We start from the raw sequence: 24,264 nt of genomic DNA on the forward strand, positions 1-24,264 counted from the left end.
TGCAATTCAGGTCTATGTGGGATTGATGATGCTATTCAGAGTTTTTAGACAACAGTAACAAAATTTGGTTATATTGATAAACTGTAGATAATCCACGAAAAGGCACAAAAGGTTATTTTTCTTAAGGTTTTAGAATGAGCACAGTGAAGTATAACCAAATTAATTAGGAATGGAACTGCTTACCTCTGAATTTTTCCCAATAGTTTTTCTTGTCTCTTCTTCCAGCTCCTTCTGTCTCCACAGGTGGTTGCTCAAAATTCCTTCTTGCAGAGCTCTAGCACTCCTTTCATTAGAGAGCTGTCTCTGTGTTTCATCACGCTCTTCTTCAACCTACAGTAATATAGTTGAACTTGTGAATCTTGAACAAAATCAGAATTAGCAATACCTTCCTATTTCATTCTTTTTATTCTTACATTCTATTAATTCTATTAAGAGTCATTTCTCATAAAATCATAGAATGACCTGCATATCAATTTTCCATGTTTGCAAACAAACATCTTTAGATTTATCTGAATTGAAAGTTATAAGGATAGTGTGAGTCCTTTGCACAAATCAGCATCATAGAAGTTTTATACTTAATGAATCTCCCTCTATAACACAAGAAAAAAACAAACAAACTAGAACTACTATTCTTGGAAACATACAGAGTTTAAGTAGAAACCCAAGTTATCTTTCTAACAAACTATATATACATACTAAAACCAGAGATGGACACTCATATGCTTACAGTCAAAGATTTAAAAACATCTATTCATCAATATGAGCACTAACACTAAGAACTGCACAAAACAAATGACTAAGATTTCCAAAAGCACAATAACTACACTTACTTTACCCCACTGCAAGGTCTTAAGTCTACATCTCTTCTACTAATATTTAGAAATGCTTCAGAAAATGTGCCAATCCATTTTCAGTTTACCAAAATCTAGCAATACTGCTGGATAAATTGAGTTGTATGAGATTTCCAAAGGCTATTAATGAAGTGAGACACAGAAGAGGACTGACCAGCTGAACAGCAGACCAGGAGGTAAACTAATGCCAATGATGTCCCTGTTAAATCCAGGCAGACTGAAAGAGGTGATGCTAACTACTTACTGCTTCTGCCAGAGCAACGTGGCCACTGAGGATCCTTAATGACCACTTTCACATGTTCTTAATATGTTTGCAAATACAAGTTCTGAAAATTTGAGGCTTACTATCTATGGGGAAAAATACAACACAACAGACCGAATTTCCGAGGTATATTTCAAACTGCGTAGAACCATGACAGGAATGCTGAAAAGTAGGTAAAGGCCAGTGAAAAGACCCTCAAAACTGTATGTAAGAACTGAAGAATTCATGCAGGTTGTGTACAGTGAGAACATCATCATCTCAATTGCATTAAATAAGCCACTAAACTTGTAATAAAAATAAAGGTGAGAGTTTTTCTGGATTCAGTCTTGATTGTAAGCAACTGAGGCAATTTACAGATTATCAGGTAAACAGTAACATTTAGGCCTAAATTTAAATTCATGTAAGTATACTTGAAAGAATACTACAAACAGTAACTGTAATTTCCTTCTGAAGAAAAAAAACAATAATAATAAAAACATTATATATATATATATACACATATAATATATATATAGATATATAGATATAGACATACATATACACACACGCGCACAGAGTTCTGTAGTAATTAGGAAAAATAACTCAAAGAGAAGCTTTGCCTGAAGCACAAACCAAACTATAATTCTGAAAAATGTGAAAAGGTATCATGAACTTGTTTGTTCACGCTGGTTTCATGACAATGGTCCTCAAAATGCACCAAGATAATTGCCTAATGTCTCTTTCACCAACAAGTTGAACATACTAGCATAAAATATCAGTTTGAAAGAAACAGAAAAACAGAAGATATATATTTAATATACCTGTTTCTTGAGCTGTTTCAGCGTTATTAACTCTGTTTCTAAATTCCTTACACGAAACTCAAGTTGTTGTTTTTCCTCTGTCTCTCTAGAATATTGATCCTTTTCCCTCTTTAGTTGCTTTCTTGTTTTTTCATATCGCATTTCAGCTCTATGTCTCTTTTCCTCTTCTTGTTTCACAGAAAATCTGGGATTTAAAAGAGAGTATTTGAGGAATTAAAGCACTGACAAAAAAGTAAATATGCCACATCATGAACCAGGAGAAACAACTCAAAACTGTAGAAATGTCACACCTTTTCAAATATAGAAGTTTTTCTGCAATTTTAAACTTTTAACATCACTCTAATTTCATTCCATTAGTGGTGGAAGACACGTTATACATGAGCTGCACAAGACTGACAAATAAGCCCTTAAGTGATGTACAAAATTCATCATGTATTTCCATGTCGACATAGGTAAACATGAACAGTAAACCACGAACTTTTACTAACAAAAATACACTGTTTTTAATAAGTTGATCATCACCTATATAGTACAGATTCATAATGACTGCAAGTAATACCGATAAAACATCACATCACTTATCTAAGACAAATCAAAAACTTTTAAGAAGCCTTCCCTAAGACTATAACAACTGCTTACCATGTGCGGATGAACCTTTTCATTTCTTTTAATAAATTAAAGGATAAGGATAGTGTTCAAAAAAAGATTTGAATATCAGCAACCACTAACAAGTAGTTCAAAACATTGGCTGTAACATCAGTATTGAAGCAGCTTATTCTAAAGGAGAAAGATTTACATGTAGTCTTTAGCTTCCCAAAAAGTACAGCTTTTATCATGTATAGCTAATACTGTTTTGAGATTTTACATAGAAGAAAAAATTAATTCCTTCTATTTACAGATGTTTGGGAATTCTGAAAAATGTTTAGAATCAAATCCAGGACAAATCAGGAACGGCTTTGTCTTACTTACAATCCCCTTCCATGTACTGGGAGACTGCAGGCACATCCTGAAGTTTATTTCCCTCAGCTTATTCTCACAGAGTTTCATGCTCTGTGATCAGCCTGGAAAGCCTCTACTGAACTCACACATGTTGACTACGATCTCTTGAAGGCCATAAAAAGAAATGCACACAAGTACTTGGAGGCCAAAAGTTGGACCCAGTGCTCCAGACACAGACCAACTAGATGCTAAGTAGGGATGGACTCCTCCCTTCAGCTTCTTGACTCTGCAACCCAGGATGCTGCTGGCCTTCTCAGCTGCAAGATCATTCTGACTCATGTTGCACTTAATCTCTGCCAAAGCCCCCAGAGGCTTCTCAGCGAATCAGCTCACCAGCCAGAGCATTTCACTGTGTACACAAGGGGTTCCTCCATCCCACGTGCAAGGGCTTTGAATTCGTTCTTGATTAATTTATTAGGCATAGGAGGTAAGATTCTAAAGACACGATTAGAGTCAGTGTTAAGGAAGAAATTCTCTGGGAAGCCTGGTCTGGTGGTTGGTGACCCTGCACATAGCAGGGGGGTTGAAACTAGATGATCATTGTGGTCCTTTTGAACCTGGGCCATTCTATGATTCTGTGATTAAGACCTCTATCACCTCCAGCAAAATTAATCTGAACCTCCACTGTGCATTTAGTTCTTTGAAAAATATACTTTTAAAACAGTTTGGGGAGCAGGGGACTACTCAGCATAGCTTTCAATACCGAGGAAAGTGCTTCAATTACAAGATTTAAAACAATCTAATTCTACGGATTATTTTATTAGCTTACCCTTTTACTGGCATTTCAAGTAATTTTGGTCTCTCCTCAGATGAAGAATTCTTTGTGTGTTTTTCTTCTATCATTTTTTCATTCTTCCTTAGAGCAAGCTTTTCTTTTACTGGTTGATGGGTAATATTGCCCACTGGTGTATTTGATTTATCAAGACTTTCCTGTTTCTCCACTGCTTGCATTTTGAAATGTTTCTGCTTCCTTTTTTCCTTCTCAACCTATGAAGAGAAAATTAAGCTTCATATATTTTTCTGATTCTAAAGGAGATCCAAGACCAAATAATCTAAGCTTGACTTTTAAAATAATGTAAAATAAAAAAGATTTTCCCCCAAAATTACTCTACAAAATGTACCAAGTCAACAAATATACTCTGAATTCACTCTTGATTTGAAGTATAACAATCAAACAAAAACAAAAAAGCAAAGCAGCCCTAAGGAAACAAACAATAGAAGCATTACTGATGGGTAAGAAATCAGATGGACTACACAACAGTAGTTGTAGAAACACAAAGTATGAGTGGATGTATGATGTCGTACTTCCTTAATGATGAGGAAAAAAGCAAACTGAACTCAAAAGCAGAAACAGCTTCACAGCAATCAGGAATTTTAGTGAGAGGCAATGAAGGCACACCATGCACAAACCACAGCAAATGAAGAGATAAATCAAGACCCTGTTCAGAAGCTATTTTCATTCCTTGATCGACAATCAAAACTGGTGTACTTGTATGAATTTCTTTTTATGGTAATGAGGTGATAACTACTTACACTGGAAATGACTGCCACCTATTGTCAAACTGAAACAATACACTTTGCTTTCTCAAAACCTTCTGATTACATTATGGGGAAAAGCACAGTTCTCCACTGTTTTCCTTATTTATGAGTAACGTTCTTCTCTTAAGACAAAAAAACCAATTTGCACAAAGCACCTTCTTTTAATGATCAATAGCTAACATGAACAGGACCACCGATACTGAGAAAGACTAAAGAATAAGGAAAAGCAGGTGAACTTCTACCTCTTTTTGTAGCTCTACCTTCTCTTTTTCCAAAGCCAGGAATACCATTTGCAGCATTCCTACCTTACTCTTAAATCTTTCCACATCTTGTTTTAGTTCTTCATCCAGATTCCTTTTCAGCATGCCACAAGGTTGCTGAGCATGCGGGAAAAGATTTTCGATTTCTGTTTCTCCTATTTCCTTGTTTTTGATAAGGCAGTCTCTGGGAACACTGTCACTAAGACAGATGTCCTTGCCAATTTTCTTCTCACTTATAAAGCCAAGTGTACTTTCACCATTTGTGGAAACAGGTCTTATATTAGGAAGATTATTAGAAATGTCATCCCAAATATTTGTTTTTAAACAATGTCTCAGGGAATACTCAGGACTTCCCTCTACATCTCTACTAATCCCATTCTCATTCTCTTCCATTTCCTCTGCTTTTGATAGATGTACTTTTGTATTATCTGTGTAATTAGTGCAGCCTTCTTCATCTGGTATTCTCCAGGTATTTTCCATGCTCGCATTTAAGTTATTGTGATCAGGAAGGACACAGAGACTCGGAATAACTATTTCAGGTTTGGGTTCTTTTAGGTCTACATTAAGTTTCACATCTCCAAATTCACCTTTACTTTCTAACTTATCACTTGATTCTGTCACACAAGACGAAACACAAAGACTCTTCAATTCTTCAATGAGGTCATCTTCTGACACTTCTGCCACAAGGGATGGAGCTTTCTCAGATTCATTAATTTCACCAAACAGCTGCTTCAGCTCTGCTGTAATGTTTGTAAAATTTCTTTTCAACTCCCTTTTCTCTTTTTCAATCCACATTTTTTGTATCTTTCTTCCCACAGCTTTAGACTTAACTGCTTGTCAGCACTGTGGGATTCCTCATTTTCTGCTAGGGCTTCCTGATGAGAAATTTCTGCTTTGTCAGTCTGCTTTTCATGTGCTGTATTTTCTATCAAGTTTCTAAAACATATTTATCCTTAAGTAAGCAGGTAAAGACAGAAAAATTACCAAGAAAAATGAAATTACCGTTAAGCCATATAATTTACATTGCAAACTCATCCCATCATACAACAACAACAAAACAAAGATACCTTATTTATTTTTTCCTCAAAACAGAAGGATCTAGTTTACAAACATAAACCAATCAAACAGATCAAAACCAATCAGTAACAACAGAAAACACAACTGCCCAAATTTTCCCATACTCCATTACTTTCTACTGACTGTCCCTTTAAACCCCCTGCTGGTGAGCGTTCATAACAAGCGTGAGTGATCATAACAAGCTTTTTTACTAACCACCACAAGGGACTGGCTACATTACAATCACTTATGCTCCTCAGAGTCAGAATTATTAAATTCTATTCCAAGCTCCCAAGACAAATATTTACAAGGAATACCTGTTCATTCCTGCCCTCAGCCCAAAATCAAGAACTGAGACATCTATCCAAACGGTACCATGCCTCAAGCTCACTGACCAGCTCCTCTCTCCAGCCTTCTCACTATCTCTGACTTCACAGTCCCTGCAAAGTTGCCCTTGGTTTGTGTTCCCTTCTGAACAAGGTCTGCAGCCTTGGCATCCCAAGGAACCACAACTATTGTCCTTCTTACTCTGGTTATAGAGGCCCTTTTCTCCTTCCACATCGTAACTCCACAAAAATCTTTCACAATGGAGAGCATCTCAGTCACCACCTGCCTCAGCCACTTCATTTCCAAGCTCCATTCACTTTGCACATCTGCTACCACCTTCCAATACTTAAGTTCCACTCTCTACCTGCTGAAACGAATCACATCCCTCTTCCACAGTGCCTTGGATGTATGATGATATTACTTCCTCCACTTCCCTTGAGGTATTACAGAAGACTCCAGACACTCAATGAAGATCCCTACCCAGTCCTGTATGCTCAATACAAACAGGACGCCTAGCCTATATTCCTCCATAATGATCTTCAAAAAATATTTTCGAACACTTACTAACTTGATCAGATAAGGAGATATTTTGCAGAGGCAGAGAAAGCACTGACAGATCATATTTCAGGTTTTTACTTAATCTTTCTAATACACAGAGGAAAATCTGGCGTGTTTTGTCAAAGAAATAATCACATGATATAAAATTTTGCTCCCAAATGAGTATGTATTTTGCATAGGAAAAAACAAAAAACCCACCACATGACTGCACTGTTTCTCAGAATTGCACGCAAGGAAAAACACAATATTTGGTTTCACATACCTGCCTCCCAAAGTTTTCAGTGGCATCCTTGACCATCTCTTTTTTAGCTGATGATGACACATGAACGGTAGATTCTGAGCGCTCACCTACAGTGAAAAAATTACATCTTTATAACGAACATGACTTATTACAAATTAATTATACCTAGAGTACATCCTGAATCATTGCATTTGTGAGAAAATAGCACAAACTAACACAGCCTCTCAAGCGTATGATTATTTACGATTTGAACATAATATTACAAAACAGTTTGAAGATGCCTCTGTGCGAACTAATCCCTCTCAGGGCATTTTCCCTTTCATTCCTAAGGGAAATTTGATGAAAATCAGTCAGAAATACACCTTTAAGAATCTCAAATGGTTTACATGTAGAACTATATTTATACATACATGACACACTGTATGCTAGACAGCAATCGGCTAGATTCCTCTAGCTACTTTCATTTCTCCTTGTTTTGTGCCACAAAGGGTCTCGTTTAACCCTTTTAGAGTTAGAAATACTTGTACCATAAGAATTATAACACTCTGCAAAAGAAATACAGCTTGCTGAAACCCAAACATAGGAGTTTGAGACAAACTTTCACATATATTTCTTAATACCTGATCTTTGAGCAAATACATGGATTATAGAAAAAAAACAGACACGAGGAAGGATGAACAGAAAATACATGAAATGATGACATAAAATGAGCTATGAAAAGACTGTTTTTCCTATCTAACTTTGCCACGTCCCACACCATCACTGGACTACATTTCACATGACTACATAAAACAGACAAAACAAGAACTCACAGAATCACAGAAACACAAAGGATGGAAAAGACCTCCAAGATCATGGGTAAATTAGGTTGCTAAGTCACTATCCACCATATTTAAAGAGTTGTGGCAGTCAGGTAAAACCCTTAGTGACAGGAGAAAGGGAAACATCACACTTGTTTTTAAAGAGTTTAAGAAAGGAGGTACTTTCCAAGGCCCAGACAACCTTCTATTATGGAGTGACTAGAGTGGAGGATAAAGAAATAGCAACTGATGTTAGCTACCTAGAGAGCTCATCTCTCTAAATTGGAGAAATATCATGGATGGATTCTTTGGTAGACAGGGAAGTGATGCCGAGTGGTGTATCTGATATGTTAGTGAAAAGAGATCGCATTCAGACAGATAATAAATCTAAATAAATACTAAAAACAAATCATCAAGACTTGATTTTCGAACACTAGGTGGTCAAGTAACATGGAAATACATTAGAAAGACTACCACAGTCACCTCTTCACCCCTCCCACACTGATTTCAAGCTTAGCAGAATCATATGAAGCAGACATTAAAGACAATTGGTAAGTTGATTTATGGATTCCAGAAGCTTGCTAAGATTTGGTGTCTGCTTACAAAAATAAAATTGGACTTGCCTTTTAGGCTATGTCATTGAATCCATATTATAAGCCACATTGCCAAAGCACTCTCAAAAAGATAAAAGCTTTATTCCAATAGCAAAACTTTCCAGCACACTTATGATCAATCAGGATGGTCATAAAGCAAATGCCATGAGCTGCAGGTGGAAACCCGCAGAAACATAACAAGAATTTGCCCACATATTTTAGTTTTTAAAGAAAAACAGGAAACTAAAAAAAATTAAATAAACAAACAAAAAGATCAACCAAATGATATTTTTCTTCTGCTGATTATCCAGAAATATCCAAATCCTCAGACAGATAAATCTTAAACCAGATACCACTCTCACCACTTTAAGCAACCACTTAAAGCAAAGAAAAACACCCGAACAAATACATATCAAAAAAGTATACATAATGAACGCAAGAACCGCCTGGACTAATCAAGCAGGCCAGCAAGTTCAGTGTTCACTGCTGTTAATTAACATCAGCCAAGCACTTCATTGCTACAGTACATACTCACTGAACAACAGGACTAACAAGGAAAACAAAAGAAAAAGTTCACTTGTCTATAAACACAGACAAATCCAATCTATGAGATAGTTACCCTTGTTGTGCTCCCCTGAAACACTCTGCAAGCGTACTCCATGTTCAACTGCAGGTGGGAGAAACACAGGAGGAGATGCTTTCCTTGAACCTTCAGAACACGGCTGTACAATACAGTACATACGCGTAAGAATTTGTACAAAACAATTTTTTTAAAATAAAATCTAACAAAGGCTTTTGCATTTTAAATAAAAGGGCAAAAAAATCCTCACAATTCATCTAAACTATTCCATAATGTTGATTAAGGCTGGCAAATCACAGAGCCACACAAGAAATTAACACAGGAAATCAAGATGTTGATTGTGAACAAGAAGCTGCAGCTCTGTGTTGATTGAACATTGGCATCAAATTTGCACCTGGCATTCAAATATCAGCCTACATTGCTGGGGCACATGTCCCACAATGTTGAGTGAGTGCATCACTACGTTGCAAAAGCAAGATTTGATTTGCTTAAAGGCCAAAAAGGCAAAGCTGATAGCGATTAAGCTATCTAGAAAGTCTTCTATTTTTAAGAAAGGAGTGGGGAATTAGTTTTTTTCCCAACAACAAAGGCTAGAGGGGAAGTAGCTACAGACCCTGCTCACTCTCATCTTGAGAATTATCAGACAGAAAGGATAAACACAGCCAGCACACTTGGTGTCTGCTGAACATGATTTTCAAAATCAGATTAAGTCTATCTAGAGAAGACAGAGGTTCTATACAGAAAAATCTAAATGTCTGGGTTGCTCAGTGTATTGGCATCCGTTAAACTCTGACTGGATCAGCAGAATAGATCTGAATAGTAGGAAAAAAAAAAATCCTCACAAAAATATGCCTGAGAAGTTCATAAGTTTAAAAGCAGCAATAAACTGCTGTATTAAAACTGTGCTAGAAAATCAACTCCAAAGCCTGCAGCCAGGAGGCCAACGTAAGTAGTCTGACATAACTTTGTCCCAGTACTATCTCAACAGAGAACCTACGCTACAGGTATTTCAATGACCCTCAGATACAGGACATCGAGCAGCAGCAACATGGGGTAAATAAGCCTCACCAGGGGCGGGGCTCAACGCAAAGGCAAGCTCTCACGTAGTTCTCATCTGGCTCTCCCACAGACCGGGGAGATTCACATATCACAGAAAGTACCTCAGAATCCCAGGGAGAATCAGACTCTTCCTTTTTCTCTGTTCCTACTGCTGGCAGAGCACCTACAAAAAAATGGACAAAGAGAGACACTGAGAATTTACTGCACTCCACTTTTATACCCCATCAGTCAAACAAAGGATCTGAAAGATGAGTAACAGTACTACAGCAAAGGACAAACCAAGAAATGAGTTACACTCAACGGTAGCTTTACACCCAGTCACATCACAGTATTCTGTTTTCTCCTCTTCATTTCTTTTCCAGCAAAAGATGCATAAGAATGGTGGCTGACATGACAATGTCCCTCGTGTTGGGACAACGTTAAGGAAGAAACTCCAGCATGCTTCAGTCTCAGCATATGGACACCCTGAGTCATCTTCCCTCTTGCCTACACCTCCATCATCTGGCACTTACTATCACATTCCACTCTACAGGACATACCACAAAAGCACGATACAAAACAACCTCACACTAAGAGGAAGCTGCCAACACACACGGCTCCTTGCTTAGTGCTATCAAGGGATACCTCACCTGACCATGATTCATAATCCTGCAACTTCTGACCAGGTACATACATAAGAAACTGACATTTAGGAATGAAACAGAAGCTCACAGCTCCAATACAGTCCAGAACACTGCAAGCATTTTAAATCTTATCACTTCAAAGTCTAGTATCTTCTGACCACCAAACTCCCATCTAGAGCAGACCACAGTCAGTTCTCTCTTCTAAGCTACTCCATTATGTAAAACAAACTCAGGATTGACTCACACAGAAACGCAAGGAAAATTTACAGGAATGAGCCAGACAGGAGCAATGGCGTCCACTCTGGAAAACCATAACTGCTGATTCCAGCCTGAGTGCTGACTATTCATGCTTTTCCAAAATAAACTCTTTGCACATAAAATGCACTAAGAGAAAAGTGAATGCACCGTGAGTGCTGCTTCCACACCTTCTGAGCAGCAACTGACCAATAGCTACACGAGCTCTGAAAACATCTACAGCAACAAGATATCCTCTGGAGACGGACATACTATCTTCTGCTCTGAGACCCTGGGGTGAGTACCTAAGCACCCACCTCTCTCTGAGGTCATGCTCTCAAGCATACAAACGAGTAGCACAGGAGAGATCTCCTACATTTTACAACTGAACAAGGTGAGGCACTGGAAGAGTCTTCTCTGACTTTGAATCAGGTCAGCTCTTGGCTGAAGCCCTGAAAAACCACAGCTTTTCAATCTGATAGTACCCATTAGAAAGGGAATCAATAGTGTCACACACAAGGCACACTAGACTACCTACTTGTTTTGTGCAGATCAAGGAGAACACAGCAACAAAATTAATAAAGAAACTTGCATCATACATAATCATTAGGAACCCAGCACCACCATTTGTGACCTTTAGGAAAGAACGAAAAGCAACAAAAGCTGCAGACCTTCTCTACCACAGCAGGCTAGGGTTCACAGCTAAATCTTAAACCAGATACACCTCCCACCACTTTAAGCAACCACTTAAAGCAAAGAAAAACACCCGAACAAATACATATCCAAAAAGTATACATAATGAACGCAAGAACCGCCTGGACTAATCAAGCAGGCCAGCAAGTTCAGTGTTCACTGCTGTTAATTAACATCAGCCAAGCACTTCATTGCTACAGCACATACTCACTGAACAACAGGACTAACAAGGAAAACAAAAGAAAAAGTTCACTTGTCTATAAACACAGACAAATCCAATCTATGAGATAGTTACCCTTGTTGTGCTCCCCTGAAACACTCTGCAAGCGTACTCCATGTTCAACTGCAGGTGGGAGAAACACAGGAGGAGATGCTTTCCTTGAACCTTCAGAACACGGCTGTACAATACAGTACATACGCGTAAGAATTTGTACAAAACAATTTTTTTAAAATAAAATCTAACAAAGGCTTTTGCATTTTAAATAAAAGGGCAAAAAAATCCTCACAATTCATCTAAACTATTCCATAATGTTGATTAAGGCTGGCAAATCACAGAGCCACACAAGAAATTAACACAGGAAATCAAGATGTTGATTGTGAACAAGAAGCTGCAGCTCTGTGTTGATTGAACATTGGCATCAAATTTGCACCTGGCATTCAAATATCAGCCTACATTGCTGGGGCACATGTCCCACAATGTTGAGTGAGTGCATCACTACGTTGCAAAAGCAAGATTTGATTTGCTTAAAGGCCAAAAAGGCAAAGCTGATAGCGATTAAGCTATCTAGAAAGTCTTGTATTTTTAAGAAAGGAGTGGGGAATTAGTTTTTTTCCCAACAACAAAGACTAGAGGGGAAGTAGTTATTCTGTTTCACTACTGTGCTAGAAAATCAACTCAAAAGCCTGCAACCAAAGGGCCGATACAAGAAGCTTAACCTAACTTTGTCCCAGTACTATCTCCACACAGAACCTACACTACAAGTATTTCGTTGACCCTCAGATACAGGACATAGAGCAGCAGCAATATGGGGTAAATAAGCCTCACCAGGGGCAGGGCTCAACGCAAAGGCAAGCTCTCACGTAGTTCTCATCTGGCTCTCCCACAGACCGGGGAGATGCACATTTCACAGAAAGTACCTCAGAATCCCAAGGAGAATCAGACTCTTCCTTTTTCTCTGCTCCTACTGTGGGTTGGGCTTCTACAAAAAAAAAGGAGAAATACAGACACTGAGAAATATACTGCACTACACTTTTATACCCCATCAGTCAAATAAAGGATCTGAAAGACGAGCAGTAATTCTACAGCAAAGAACAAACCAAACAGTGAGTCCCACTCAAGGGTAACTTTACATCCAGTCACATCACAGTATTCTCTTCACTCCTCTTCACCTGTTTTCCAGCAGAAGATGCCCAAGCAGGACAGCTGACATGGCTACGTTCACCATGTTTGGACAATGTTCTGTGCAGCATCTGACCAATAGCTACACATGCTCCGAAGAAGTCTACTGCAACAAGCAGTGCTCTGGAGTCAGACAATGGAAATAGTATCTTCTGTTTTCACACCCTGGGGTCTATGCCAAATTACCCAACTCTCTCTGAGCTGGTCATGCTCTCAAGCCCACAAAGGTTTAGCAAAGGAGAGATCTCCTACATTCTACAACTGAACAAGTCGAGGTACTGGAAGAGTCTTCTCTGAGTTTGACTCAGGTCTGCTTTTGGCTGAAGCCCTGAAAAACCACAGCTTTTCAATCAGATAGTAGCATCGGAAAGGGAAACAATATTGTCACACAGAAGATAGATTAGATTAGCTTCTTGTTTTGTTCAGACGGCATCAAGGAGAACACAGCAACAAAATTAATAAAGAAACTTGCATCATACGTAATCATTAGGAATCCAGCACCACCATTTTGACCGTTAGGTAAGAACGAAAAAAAACAAAAGCTGCAGACCTTCTCTACCACAGCAGGCTAGGGTTCACAGGTAACAGGAAAGTTTATCATCTTTGAGGATAATCATCATTTTACTTTATTTACTGAACATTAATACTTATAGAGGAGCAATCAGGATCATATTTAAACTCACTTCTCGCATAAGCTGTGTCTTCTGAAACTTTACGGACTTGATGTTTATTACTAGAAACAGAATGTTTCACATCCCCCAAAACTGTCGTTTGCAGCTTCCTTCTAGTATCTTCCTTCTCCTGTTCTTCTTTCCATTTAGGTGACTCCTTCTAAAACAGATTGACCAAAACAGCTGAAAAGCACAGAAATCAATATCTACTTCACCACCCATTAACAACTTGGAAAACGGTTTTCTTGGGTAAGACTTAAATGAAGCAAAGTGCAACATGGTTTCTAAAGGCCTACAATTTTTAGTGGGAATCTGCACAATTAAACTGCAGTGCCTCATGTTGTAAACCTCATCTCTGGCTATGCAAAACCTCTGAGAAGCACTTCCTTGTGTCAATCTAAATGCAGTTTCATTGATATTATTCAGAAAGTCTTCTTTCTGCCTACATATCTCACAATTTCACTAGTTTCCTGCCCTCAATTTCATTCAAAACTTCCTTTTGTTTCTTCATTTCCAGTCATTACCTCATGAATTCTACTAAATGGCTACAACTTCTAATGGATATTATCCATTCCCTCAGTTTTACATAACAGAAAGTGCACAGATTCCAGAAAGAATGAAGTTTCCTGTCTTTCTCCTTCCAAAACTCTCCAATCTCATAATAAAAATATTGAAAATAATGTCTGAGTTTGGCTATGAACAAGATGTTTTCAGTATCAAAATACAATGATTGAATACAGATACGTGATTGAGTATTAACAGGAAAATAGTTTACTGTCGCTTACCTGTATTACCCTTAACAAACTCTTCCAATTGAATCATCCCTGTACACTTACTTTTGTGCTTGAGGGAAATGCTGCCCATAGATTTTCCTCATATCTATTTAGGCCCAGGTTTTCACTTTCTTGTTTTAGTGTTTCATGGAATTTATTATGTACCTCTTTGCACTGCCCTTCTTCCTCTTCCACCAATTCATCTTCCTCAAGGTTGCCTGAATCTGAGACATCTTGTTTCAACAACTCTCCACATTCTCCTCTGCTCAGATTTGCACCTGTTGGTTTTTTTTGTTTGAGGCTTTTCTTCTGTGACTTAGGAATTTCAATTCTAGAACTATCACCACCACCTTAAAGCATGAGAAAGGGAAAGAGGAATAGGAATCAAATGGGTTATATAAATAGCAGCAGGCATTTTACCCATTAAAAACACAGGAAAGTAGTCATCTGGGACTGTATGGAAAAGAAGCCAGGTAAGGGCAGGATGGGAGAAGGACACATCAGACACAAAGGCTTAGGAGGGGACTCAGTATGGTCATTTCCATTATCTTACTTATTTTATTCTGACATGACCATCTGTTCTGTTCTTATAACACTCCTTTCCTCAATTACTACAGCCAAGTGAAAACAACAACAACAAAAACCGAAATGAAATTACTTAGTAAGTTTACTTTTGTATGTCATTGCATTATGAAGTACTTTCCAAATAACTTACCATTATTTCTGAACTTTTGGGGAACATTCACTAACGATGTCAAGTTTGGCTTCTGTGGCTTCTGCAAATAAAAACACATTTTAAAAGAATTATTTGATCTGTTTTTGTTTGCTTTTTTGTTTTAAAGCAAATCCTTTACTTACATCAAATCTTGAACAGTAAATACAACCAGGCTGTCCCCTTTTGAAAGGACTCAGATACTTGCTAGATCCTTCAACTTTAATTACACAAACATTCCTCTCCTCTTGTGTACAAGTCAGTGACTATTCAAAACTATCTGTAAATGCGTAACAATTCTAAAAAGGTATTTTAATCCATTGGTAAAATACAACTACACTCGCAATTACTTACTTGTAAGTATGCACAACTCAAGTATCAATTAAAGTTCCTGAAGCTTGAAGAATAAATTAGTTAATATAACTCCACTTAGTGAAATATCTGTAAATTTCAAAATAATGCTAGAAATTTGAATCACTTCCCCTAAAATCAATGTAAGAAAATAGAAAAAATTTTAAAGTACACATGCTTACATCTCCAGCATTACAGAGTGTGCTGAACTAACAAACTAAAGTTCCTAATCACTGCAGAATCCCAGTGCAACAGACTAAATACTCCAGACGCCATTGAAAAAACTGCTAATCCTTTGGAACATTCATAAAAACAGCAGGATAAGCACATGGAGCTTATAAAGAGAAAAGTTCAAATATTCAAAAAATGAAGATAGTCATGCAGTGTGAGATTATATACAAGCACGGAATGTCATCCCACAGAAGGAAAAAAGAAAGAAAAAATAATTATTTGAGCAACTCAAGTATCGAACACTTGAGGAACCTAGTGAGGAAGGAAAGAGAACCAGGTGATGAACAATTTCACTAGATTTTGATAAATAAATGTTCTTTTTCATTATCGTGTTCTTTTTCATTAATCATCCTATCATGTAAATTAGGGGAAACAATTGTGAAGTTTGAAAGAGAACAGAACAGGTTATTTATTAACTTATCAATTCCTAGGGTTGGCAAATCTCACTCAATGAACAACTAATACAATGTGGTAGTTTATCTTAATATCTACTCTTTTGCCTCAAACCACAAATCTACTGCATGTTCTGCCAAAGCAACAATTTTTAGGAAAAACTTACAGCAGAAGAAAGGTTGGCAGATGAGAGACTCTTCTTAAGGAGGAAAAAAAAAACAAAAAACAAAAAACAAAGAATTGGCTGGAAAAAGAGTTTCCTTCTATCTCATAGGAAATTGCCTTCAAATCACTTATTTTACACAACTATTTTCCCATAAAGGCACCATACCTTGGCTGTAAAATCCAGTTCTTCTTCCTCAGAATTATTCCAGGTGCCATTACTGCCCTCTTTTTCAGAACTTCAAAAACAACGAAAGTAAGTACTGGTCCTCTCAAATAATTCCTCAAATAAGCATTTGGTATTTTTATAAGACTCACCTTGTTGAGTATCCTTCGAAAAAGTCATCCATTGCTGTTCAAATATAAATCGACATGTTGAGATTAGATTTTGCATACTAAAATTTAACCAATACAGACATTTAACATGAAAACAGCTCATAAGAGTACAGAAGCTGAAGTGGCCAATTCAATAAGAACAGCATGAAGGAAAGTATTTACAAAACAAATGCTTTTTCAAATTATACTGAAAAACAAATCAGACATATCTACAATATCTACCATTTTTTGCTGCCGTACCTTGCTATGGATTATAAATAAAGTATATTTATAAATACAAAGAAAATCAAAAAGCATACTCAGGAGCTATAGGTTATCCCTAGCTAGAAGAATCACCAGCATTTCTCTACAGTGAATCAAAAAATGATATACTTGGGACAAAAGGAGCATTAGCAGGGCATGCTATACTACACCCCCAAGTTTTTATCAGTTCAGTGAAGGTAGTAACTCACACCTAAGACTATAGGATAGGTCAGGTCAAAAGGGATCTCTGGAAGTCTCTCAACCAACTACTTAAAGCCAGCTCAGCTTTGAGGTCAGGAAAAGTTGGTCAGGGTTTTATTCAGTCTAGTCTTGAACACCTCCAAGAGAAGGTTCACAACTTCTCTATTTTGCCATCCTTATCATGGCAACACTTTTCATCTCCAGCTAGAAACCATCTTGCTTCCATTTATACCTCTTGCCATCTTCGCTTCCTGTCAAGTATCACAGGGAAGCATCTGGCTTTGTCTTCTCATCTGCATTGGACGCTGCAGTTAGGGCCCTTCAAAGCTGCCTCTTCTTCAGGCTGAGTAAGTCCACTTTCTCAGCCCTCTCTCACAGGGCAAATACTCCTTCACAAATATGATGGCTCCCTAGAGAATTAGCTTGCTATTGATCCATCGACCTCTCACGTAGAAGGAACTCAAAATTACAGCCAAGGCACAGTCAAGTGAGTGCTAAACAGGGGCTGACAATCGCTTCTCTCAGTCTCCTGGCTTTGCTACTCTTAGCACAGTGCAAGCTGCAGCCCTTAGCTGCCAGAGCACCCTGCTGCCTCATGCTCAGCTTGCCTTCTGACAGGTCTGTGTCCTTTCTCAGCAGAGCTGCTCCCCTGCCGTGCAGTCCCATCATGTTTTGTAGGAAGGGGCTTTTTCACCCCAAATGGGTCTTGGTATTTGCCCCCGATGGATTTCTTAAGATGCCTGCCAGTCTATTGCCCTGGCTCATTGAAGTCCCTCTGAATGCCAGCTCTGTGCTGAAGCATATCCAACAATCGCTCTTACTTCAGATCATTAGCAACCCTGATGAGAGCGCCCTGCAGTAAATCCTTCAGGTCACCGTTCTAATGAAAACTGCAGTCTAGGAACACAATTTTTGAAGCGCTAACACCTCTTAACAACTAAAACATAATAGAAGGACTTTCTGATTCCCAGCACAGAAGGGAAAACAGACATATCTGATCTCCACATAGAAATCATAATTCCTGAAGTTTCTGAACTGTTAAATATTGTAACAAAAAGAAGGGTTACTACTAACAACCTACAAATGAGTGTACAAATTTTGGCTTTCCTAAACACAGTATGCGAGAATATTCCCTGATCTGAACACAGCTTTCTGAGATGCAGTACAGTATAAATGTTCAAAGAAATCTCATGGAGAAAAAAGCTAGAGGCTGAAACTTCCCATCTGAGGGCATCTTAAATGGTTCAAATGCTAACAATCTGATTTTTGATGTTTTCCACTACAGAAAACACAGAATATTCTTAAATGCTAATGGAATCCTGCTGTATGTAAAGCTAAATAACTAACTCAGTACTATGACTCTATCTGCTAACTTTCCACGCAGAACAGAAAATTGCTGCTGTGTGGAACAGTTAAATTCTGGACGAACGACTTCAGTTACATCTTCAATGAGTACCACTAGAAGTAAGGAAAACAGCTCATTAAATTACCTACACTTTTGCTTTCAACATATAAATACTGCCAATGATCCTGCTATCCTTTAGAAGGCGAGACAGGAATTTGATGAGATAGCTTTCAGCTAGACCAAAACCACAGCCATGATGCACTGACACAGAAATGAGATCTAGTCTCCAGGGACCCGTTTCCACTTTAACTGAAGCCTATATCACCATTTCTGAGCAAGAGGAGAACAGATTACAAAACAAACAACCCCAAAACCAACACTATCACAAGTGATAAAAGCAAATGCTGAATTCAGTAATAAGGGACTCATGCAAAACATGCAAAGAAACAAAAGCTGCCCCAAATCCACTCTAACTCATAGATCTTAAATCATCAAGATACAGATCTGCAAGATAATAAGCACCTATGATGAATAAGTATTTGTGTATCACAAGACATGTGTGGTATTTAAAATACTGCTGTGCAGAATGAATACCTTCACTCGATTCTCCTGTTCTCAGAGTCTGCTCAGGGGACCGTTGCATTTCTATATCCATTAAGGGAAAGGCATGGAAAGGACAGACAACAATGACATCAGAATAAATGCGGAATCTCACAAGTTTGGAAAATACAAAAAGCACACACACAAAGCTACAGCACTGGGAGAATGCGCTGTGACTATGACATGCATTTGTGTGCATGTGTACATCTGTGTGTCAAAAGAGAAACTGTGGAACACTACCTTGACATCAAATTCTTTCACAATAAATCTATTACTTTTCTCTGGAGCAGAAGATTGTCCTACTTACATGGATTTTATCACATACACATGCAGTGCTGTGGAAAAACAGCTACTATCAGAAACATACACTTAAGAGAAAGTTTAAAAGAATCATAGGATGGCTTGGGTTGAAAAGAACCTCAAGATGATTTCTCATCCCTTCTGGCTTTTCTCTGTTTCCTTAAGAGGGAATACAGGAAAAGTTTTATCTGACCTCAGGAGATAAAAATCACACAGAAGTGATAATTTACTTTTGTAAAGAGTTTTACAATGCTGAGACAATTCCTCTAATCATAGAAACACTAAGGTTGGAAAAGATTATCAAGTCCAATTGCAAATGACTCAGGGAAACGCTGAACAATACACTAGTATGTGCTGCAGTGGCCAAACATACTGTCACTGCAAACATACTAGAAACAGAAATAGCACAACTACTGTTTTCCTCAAAAATAAATTGTTACTTAAAATCTAAGAGATCGGTCATTCAATATGTTCTGAAAGCCAATCTGTACGTGATTAATAAAAGGGTTCATGTTCTGACATCCAAATAATCATGAGCAAACTTGTTGAAAAATGCTGACCTGTTCAACATTCTTCAGAATCTCCTCTTCTAATTAGAAAGTACAAAAGTAGCAGAAAGGATAAGGTCAAAATTTTAGATAGCAGAAAAATAAAACAGAAGAGCAAAAGACAATAAAAGAATTCCAAAGTGGGTATTTCTCTGGTCTCTCTCTCAACATCCCGGCTTCTCCTCTAAAGGACACTTTTAAGACTGTTACTGTGGCATATTAAAAGGACTCTCATGATTCAGGGTGTGGATGCAATCAGAGACTGCAGAATTAATTCCAATATTGTTTCTACTACGCTACTGAACTTTCTCTCTGCTCCCTCCTACTCCTCATGCTGGTGTCATCTTTAAGAGACTGAGCACAGGGAGAATCACAGAATGGTTTGAGTTGGAACAGACCTTTAATATCATCTAAATCCAACTCCCTGCTATAGGCAGGGACACCTCCCTCTAGACCAGGTTGCTCAAAGCCCCATGCACCTTTGGCTTTGAATGCTTGCAGGGAGGGAGCATTTACAACCTCTCTGGGCAACCTGTTCCAGTGTCTCATCCCCCTCACAGTAAAGAATTTCTTCCTGATATCTAGTCTAAATGTACCCTCTACTTGGAAGAAGAAACCCTCAAATCACATATTTTAAATTAACCCAGGCCTGTTAGTCCTTACAATGGGGTACCAGAGCAACTATCTACGTGCATGGAAGGTAGCAACTGAGTGGATTTGGATAAAAAAAAGTATTTCAATGATTAAACCAACTGTATCGAGCCCCACTGAAAAACAAGCAAACAAAACTTCAAAACCAAGCTACGAAGAAACTTTTTCAACCACTCTCTAGTTCAAAGTAACTGCTCCTAAGTCAAAGGCAACATCACTTGGGTCTAAAATCTATACTTCCATCTGGGATAAGTCCAGGAAGAAAAAATATGCCATGTATTCTTTGATCATATTTCTCAGTCTTTATAATAAAAAAGTAATGACTTGTGTTTGAACAGTCTGCTGCCCATCTGACACATGATTCTCACAAAACCCTTAAAAATAAGGAACAAATAAAACCTCGTACGTTGGGGCTTGAAACGTAAACTGCAAGGCAATCTCATTCATACTAAAATAGCAACTTTCTAAGATTCATTTAGGGCAATTTGAGCTTATAAACGCTGCCTGGATTTTACAAATTCATTGAAGGAATGTATTTCTTTTATTTACAAGGCAATGAGAAAATGTAACAGTTTTTCTGGATCACAAAGTCTTTCTCAGTTGTTTTTTTTTTTTTCTTTTTTAAATAAAAGTAATTGAAAAAAACATTATTTGATTATAAATCAAACCATGTCCAAAAAGATACGGTATATACAAACAATGTACTGTTGTTGCTTATGAAGTTATTTTTCCAAGACAATTTTTGTTACGTCTCCACAACACAAACAAAAGCAATTGTAATTGAAGGTGAGAAATTATGTCTCCCAAAAAAGGAGCTTTATGCAGGTGAAACTATTAAAATTAAAACAAAGTGACAGAAATCCAGTGGTAATCAACAAAAGATGCATCTTCTTGCAATTCATCTGCTGCTTCGCTGCTACAGAAGATAAAACTACTATTTGGGATGAAACTACAGCTTTTGCAATTGGATTTTCTGAACAACAATCTAAATGAGCATCTCTAAGAAAAATTGCACACCCATAAAACAAGGCTACTTTAACCTATTTTGTTTCTTCTCTTCCCTCCTCCCCCTTGCTAAAGGGACAATTTAAATAAATGGGCAACTTGATGTGCTGAAAGTGACAACTGTATGAGCAGATGGATGTAGTGCACACAAATCACAACTGTCCCCACAGCCTGTGGAGATGCAGTGTAAACTAGCAGCAAGCAAACACATTCATAACACTTCTTATTACAGTCCACCTGATGCTTCCACTGAAGTCCACACTGAGCACGGTGAATTTAAAAGATGCAAACCAACCTAAGGAAGGGGCCACCACGATTCTGCCCATTAGCTCTACCACAGTTAAGTATCCTACCTCCTCTGCTCGAAGCAGCTGCACCCAACGTAAAGCCAGCAGCTCTTGCCTGGTGAGGAGTCACTGGCACAGGGATGCCTCCTTTAGCACCTGCAGAAGCTTCCCCTGCGTTCTCATGGTCTGCATATTCTGCCAGTGTTTTACTAAGACTACGGAGAGCAAAAAAGGAAATGCATTTGGGAAAAATAATCCCATAGCTACATAAACACTTAATGGGATAATAAGAGCCTTATACTATCCATCCTAAACATAACCATAGCCAAAACAATTTTCATATTCAGTAAGTGTAACATACTCTACTTTTTGCAAACCGTAACATACTCAAATATAATGGACACATCTATTTTATAGATGCACATCCAGATCTATGAAGTTATTTACTTCTGCTCGGTACCCTTTGCAGTCCAGTTTTTACAAATACAACCACTCTTATGAATGAACACCCATGGGTAAAATACTTATGTGTAGGAGGAGTTAAACTGCTTAGTAATTTAACAAAAGAAATAACAGCTAGATCTCCTCTGAAACAAAACAGGTGGTTCCTGGTCAGTGGAACTGAAGACAGTAATAACAAGGGTTCTGTTTTGAGAAGAATTTACAAACATTTCAGTTTTTCAAGTTGAACTTCTGCGTCTGTGGGCTACAGACACATTTTAATAGTGTATAGCAGGCAGACATCAGCTTAGAAACAAACACTTGAAATCTTACAGAGAATTTTGAGCAGAAGCCCTTTTCTCAACTTTCAAATTAACACCAGACACATGAACAGTATATGTGAGAAGATGTCAATGAACACATCTTCAAAATAGCACCGTTAAACTTGGTGCTGTTACCAAAAAGGTTCAAACTCAACACTGATAACTAAAAACCTAGCAATAAATTTAAAAGTTTACCTAGCATTTCCATGAAGAATAGCATAGTCCTCAGCTGTCCATCCATTAACGTCTTTATGGAAAATTTCAGCACCATAGCGAAGAAGTATTTCTACCAACTTAAGCTCCCCACCGGCTGCTGCAGTCATAAGTGGGGTTCTACAGCATCCAAAATACAAGACAAACCATACAATTTAGTCAGACATTGTAATTATTTTAATTCCCATTTGCTCAATCTCAAAGAAAATCACTTTATGAACAGAAAAAAAAGCTTCCTTATTAACAACACTTGCATACAAACTTGGCATCAATTTGAAAAACTCTCTCTGGCATAACAGCAATGTTGCTGGCACAATAGCAATTTTCCTGCCACAGCGGCTACCAGAAACAATGTTTTCTTGCAGTTCTCAATGCAGAAAACATGCAATAATGCATGCCACCTGCCAAGCTGAGACCTGCTTTCGCCAGTCACTCAACGAGCTCTTTCTCTGTGTCTTTCTACTTCAATGCTCATTCCCATCCCTCCCATCAGTCCAACCTGAAGACAACTAAGGTGACCTGCAGAGTTTAGACCATCTCCTCACCTTTCACATGGATCTCGAGTGTGAACATCAGCTCCTTTTTTAAGAAGGAGCTCTACCATTTCTTTGTGATTTTCAGAGATAGCAAGAGTAAGAGGAGTACATCCGTCCTGAAAGAACAGAAATAATTCAAGTTAAAAATCAAAAGAAACAAACAAAAAATCTACAATAAAAATATCAATGCAACTTTTTGAACTTCTCTATTGAATATCGAAATGTACCTTATTCTGAGCATTGATACGGGCACTGTGCTCAATTAACATCCCTGCTAGAAATGTGTTAGGAGTTACAGCAGCCAAGTGAAGGGCAGTGTTGCCACCAGCATCTGCCAGGTTCGGATCAGCACCATGCTCTAGCAGGATCAATGCACATCTTTCTTTCTGGCATTGTACTTACTGACCCTTGAGAAACAGCAAACCGTGTTGGTGGTGGTTGCGACAGGCTGTGCCAGCAGGGCCTTCCCTGCTTCAAGGTGCACATTTCCTCTCTCACCCATCACAGATTCTCTCCTGCATTCAGGGTCTGAAGGATTTCTTCCAGTTGTACACCACATCCGCATGGCCAGTGCGTGATATAGAGCCCAAGTGGAACACCTGCTTGGAAAACAGAATAAACTATCAAATTTAGTTCTATTAGCGTGCGCTTTCCTCTAAAATGATGCATGGTTATATTTTCAGGTCCCAATTAGTTGGATGTAAGCATGCGCAGGGTCACCCTGCCATGGACAGGATGGTGGCTGCTCCTGGGTCACAGCTGAGCCCTGTGCTGTGGGGCTGGGCAGGATGGATCACAGGCCCCATGGTTGCCCTGTGACGCACAGCACTGGGAGGTGGGGGCAACGCTGCCCTCTCAGCCTGTTCTTTTCCATTGGGATGTGTATGTCTGCGTTCGTGTGGCTGTAGCTGGGTGTACCATAGGTACTGGTGTCTCAGTACCTGTGTGGGTTGGTATCTCCCATGTGGAAGAGTGGGGGGGTGTTGATCTGGGGAGATGGAGGGTGTGTGTTGATTTGGTGTAGCTACCTCACGGTTCAAGCTGGGTGCTGTTGTCATTGATTTCATT

The 24,264-nt window shown here is 38.4% G+C and overlaps 2 protein-coding genes and 1 long non-coding RNA gene across 5 annotated transcripts in view; 1 reads left to right on the plus strand and 2 right to left on the minus strand.

Annotated features, from left to right (window-relative positions):
* The window catches only part of LOC146756713 (ankyrin repeat domain-containing protein 26-like), a 28,957-nt gene extending 21,933 nt beyond the window's left edge, over positions 1-7,024 (minus strand). The window contains exons 1-4 of one of the 2 annotated variants that reach the window (XM_085523977.1): positions 6,915-7,023; positions 3,682-3,899; positions 1,914-2,097; positions 184-330 (exon numbers count right to left, since the gene is read on the minus strand). In XM_085523977.1, coding sequence (XP_085380103.1) covers positions 184-330; positions 1,914-2,097; positions 3,682-3,899; positions 6,915-6,950 — 585 coding nt within the window. In that variant the 5' untranslated portion in view covers positions 6,951-7,023. Of the gene's footprint in view, positions 1-183; positions 331-1,913; positions 2,098-3,681; positions 3,900-6,914 lie in introns of both variants that reach the window. The other variant, XM_085523978.1, reaches the window with a different exon arrangement.
* The window catches only part of LOC146756705 (uncharacterized), a 378,411-nt gene that overhangs the window by 124,053 nt on the left and 230,094 nt on the right, over positions 1-24,264 (plus strand). The gene's annotated exons all lie outside the window — the stretch shown is intronic.
* On the minus strand, positions 11,718-23,577 carry LOC146756714 (uncharacterized). Of its 2 annotated transcripts, XM_085524027.1 has the most exons (12): positions 23,424-23,577; positions 23,206-23,312; positions 22,643-22,780; positions 21,750-21,898; positions 18,887-18,937; positions 16,486-16,519; positions 16,337-16,406; positions 15,034-15,094; positions 14,484-14,668; positions 13,558-13,705; positions 12,613-12,674; positions 11,718-11,873 (listed from the first exon to the last, which is right to left on the minus strand). In XM_085524027.1, exons 1-12 carry the CDS (start codon positions 23,463-23,465, stop codon positions 11,733-11,735), a joined length of 1,188 nt encoding a protein of 395 aa, XP_085380153.1. In that variant the 5' UTR covers positions 23,466-23,577; the 3' UTR covers positions 11,718-11,732. The 2 variants fall into 2 exon arrangements, with proteins under 2 accessions (XP_085380153.1, XP_085380154.1); XM_085524028.1 differs by lacking the exons at positions 18,887-18,937; positions 21,750-21,898; positions 23,424-23,577 and having other exon boundaries at positions 23,206-23,311.

The sequence above is a fragment of the Coturnix japonica genome, chromosome 26, assembly GCF_054131305.1.
Source record: "Coturnix japonica strain WE chromosome 26, WE-NBRP24, whole genome shotgun sequence".
NCBI classification, from domain to species: domain Eukaryota; kingdom Metazoa; phylum Chordata; class Aves; order Galliformes; family Phasianidae; genus Coturnix; species Coturnix japonica.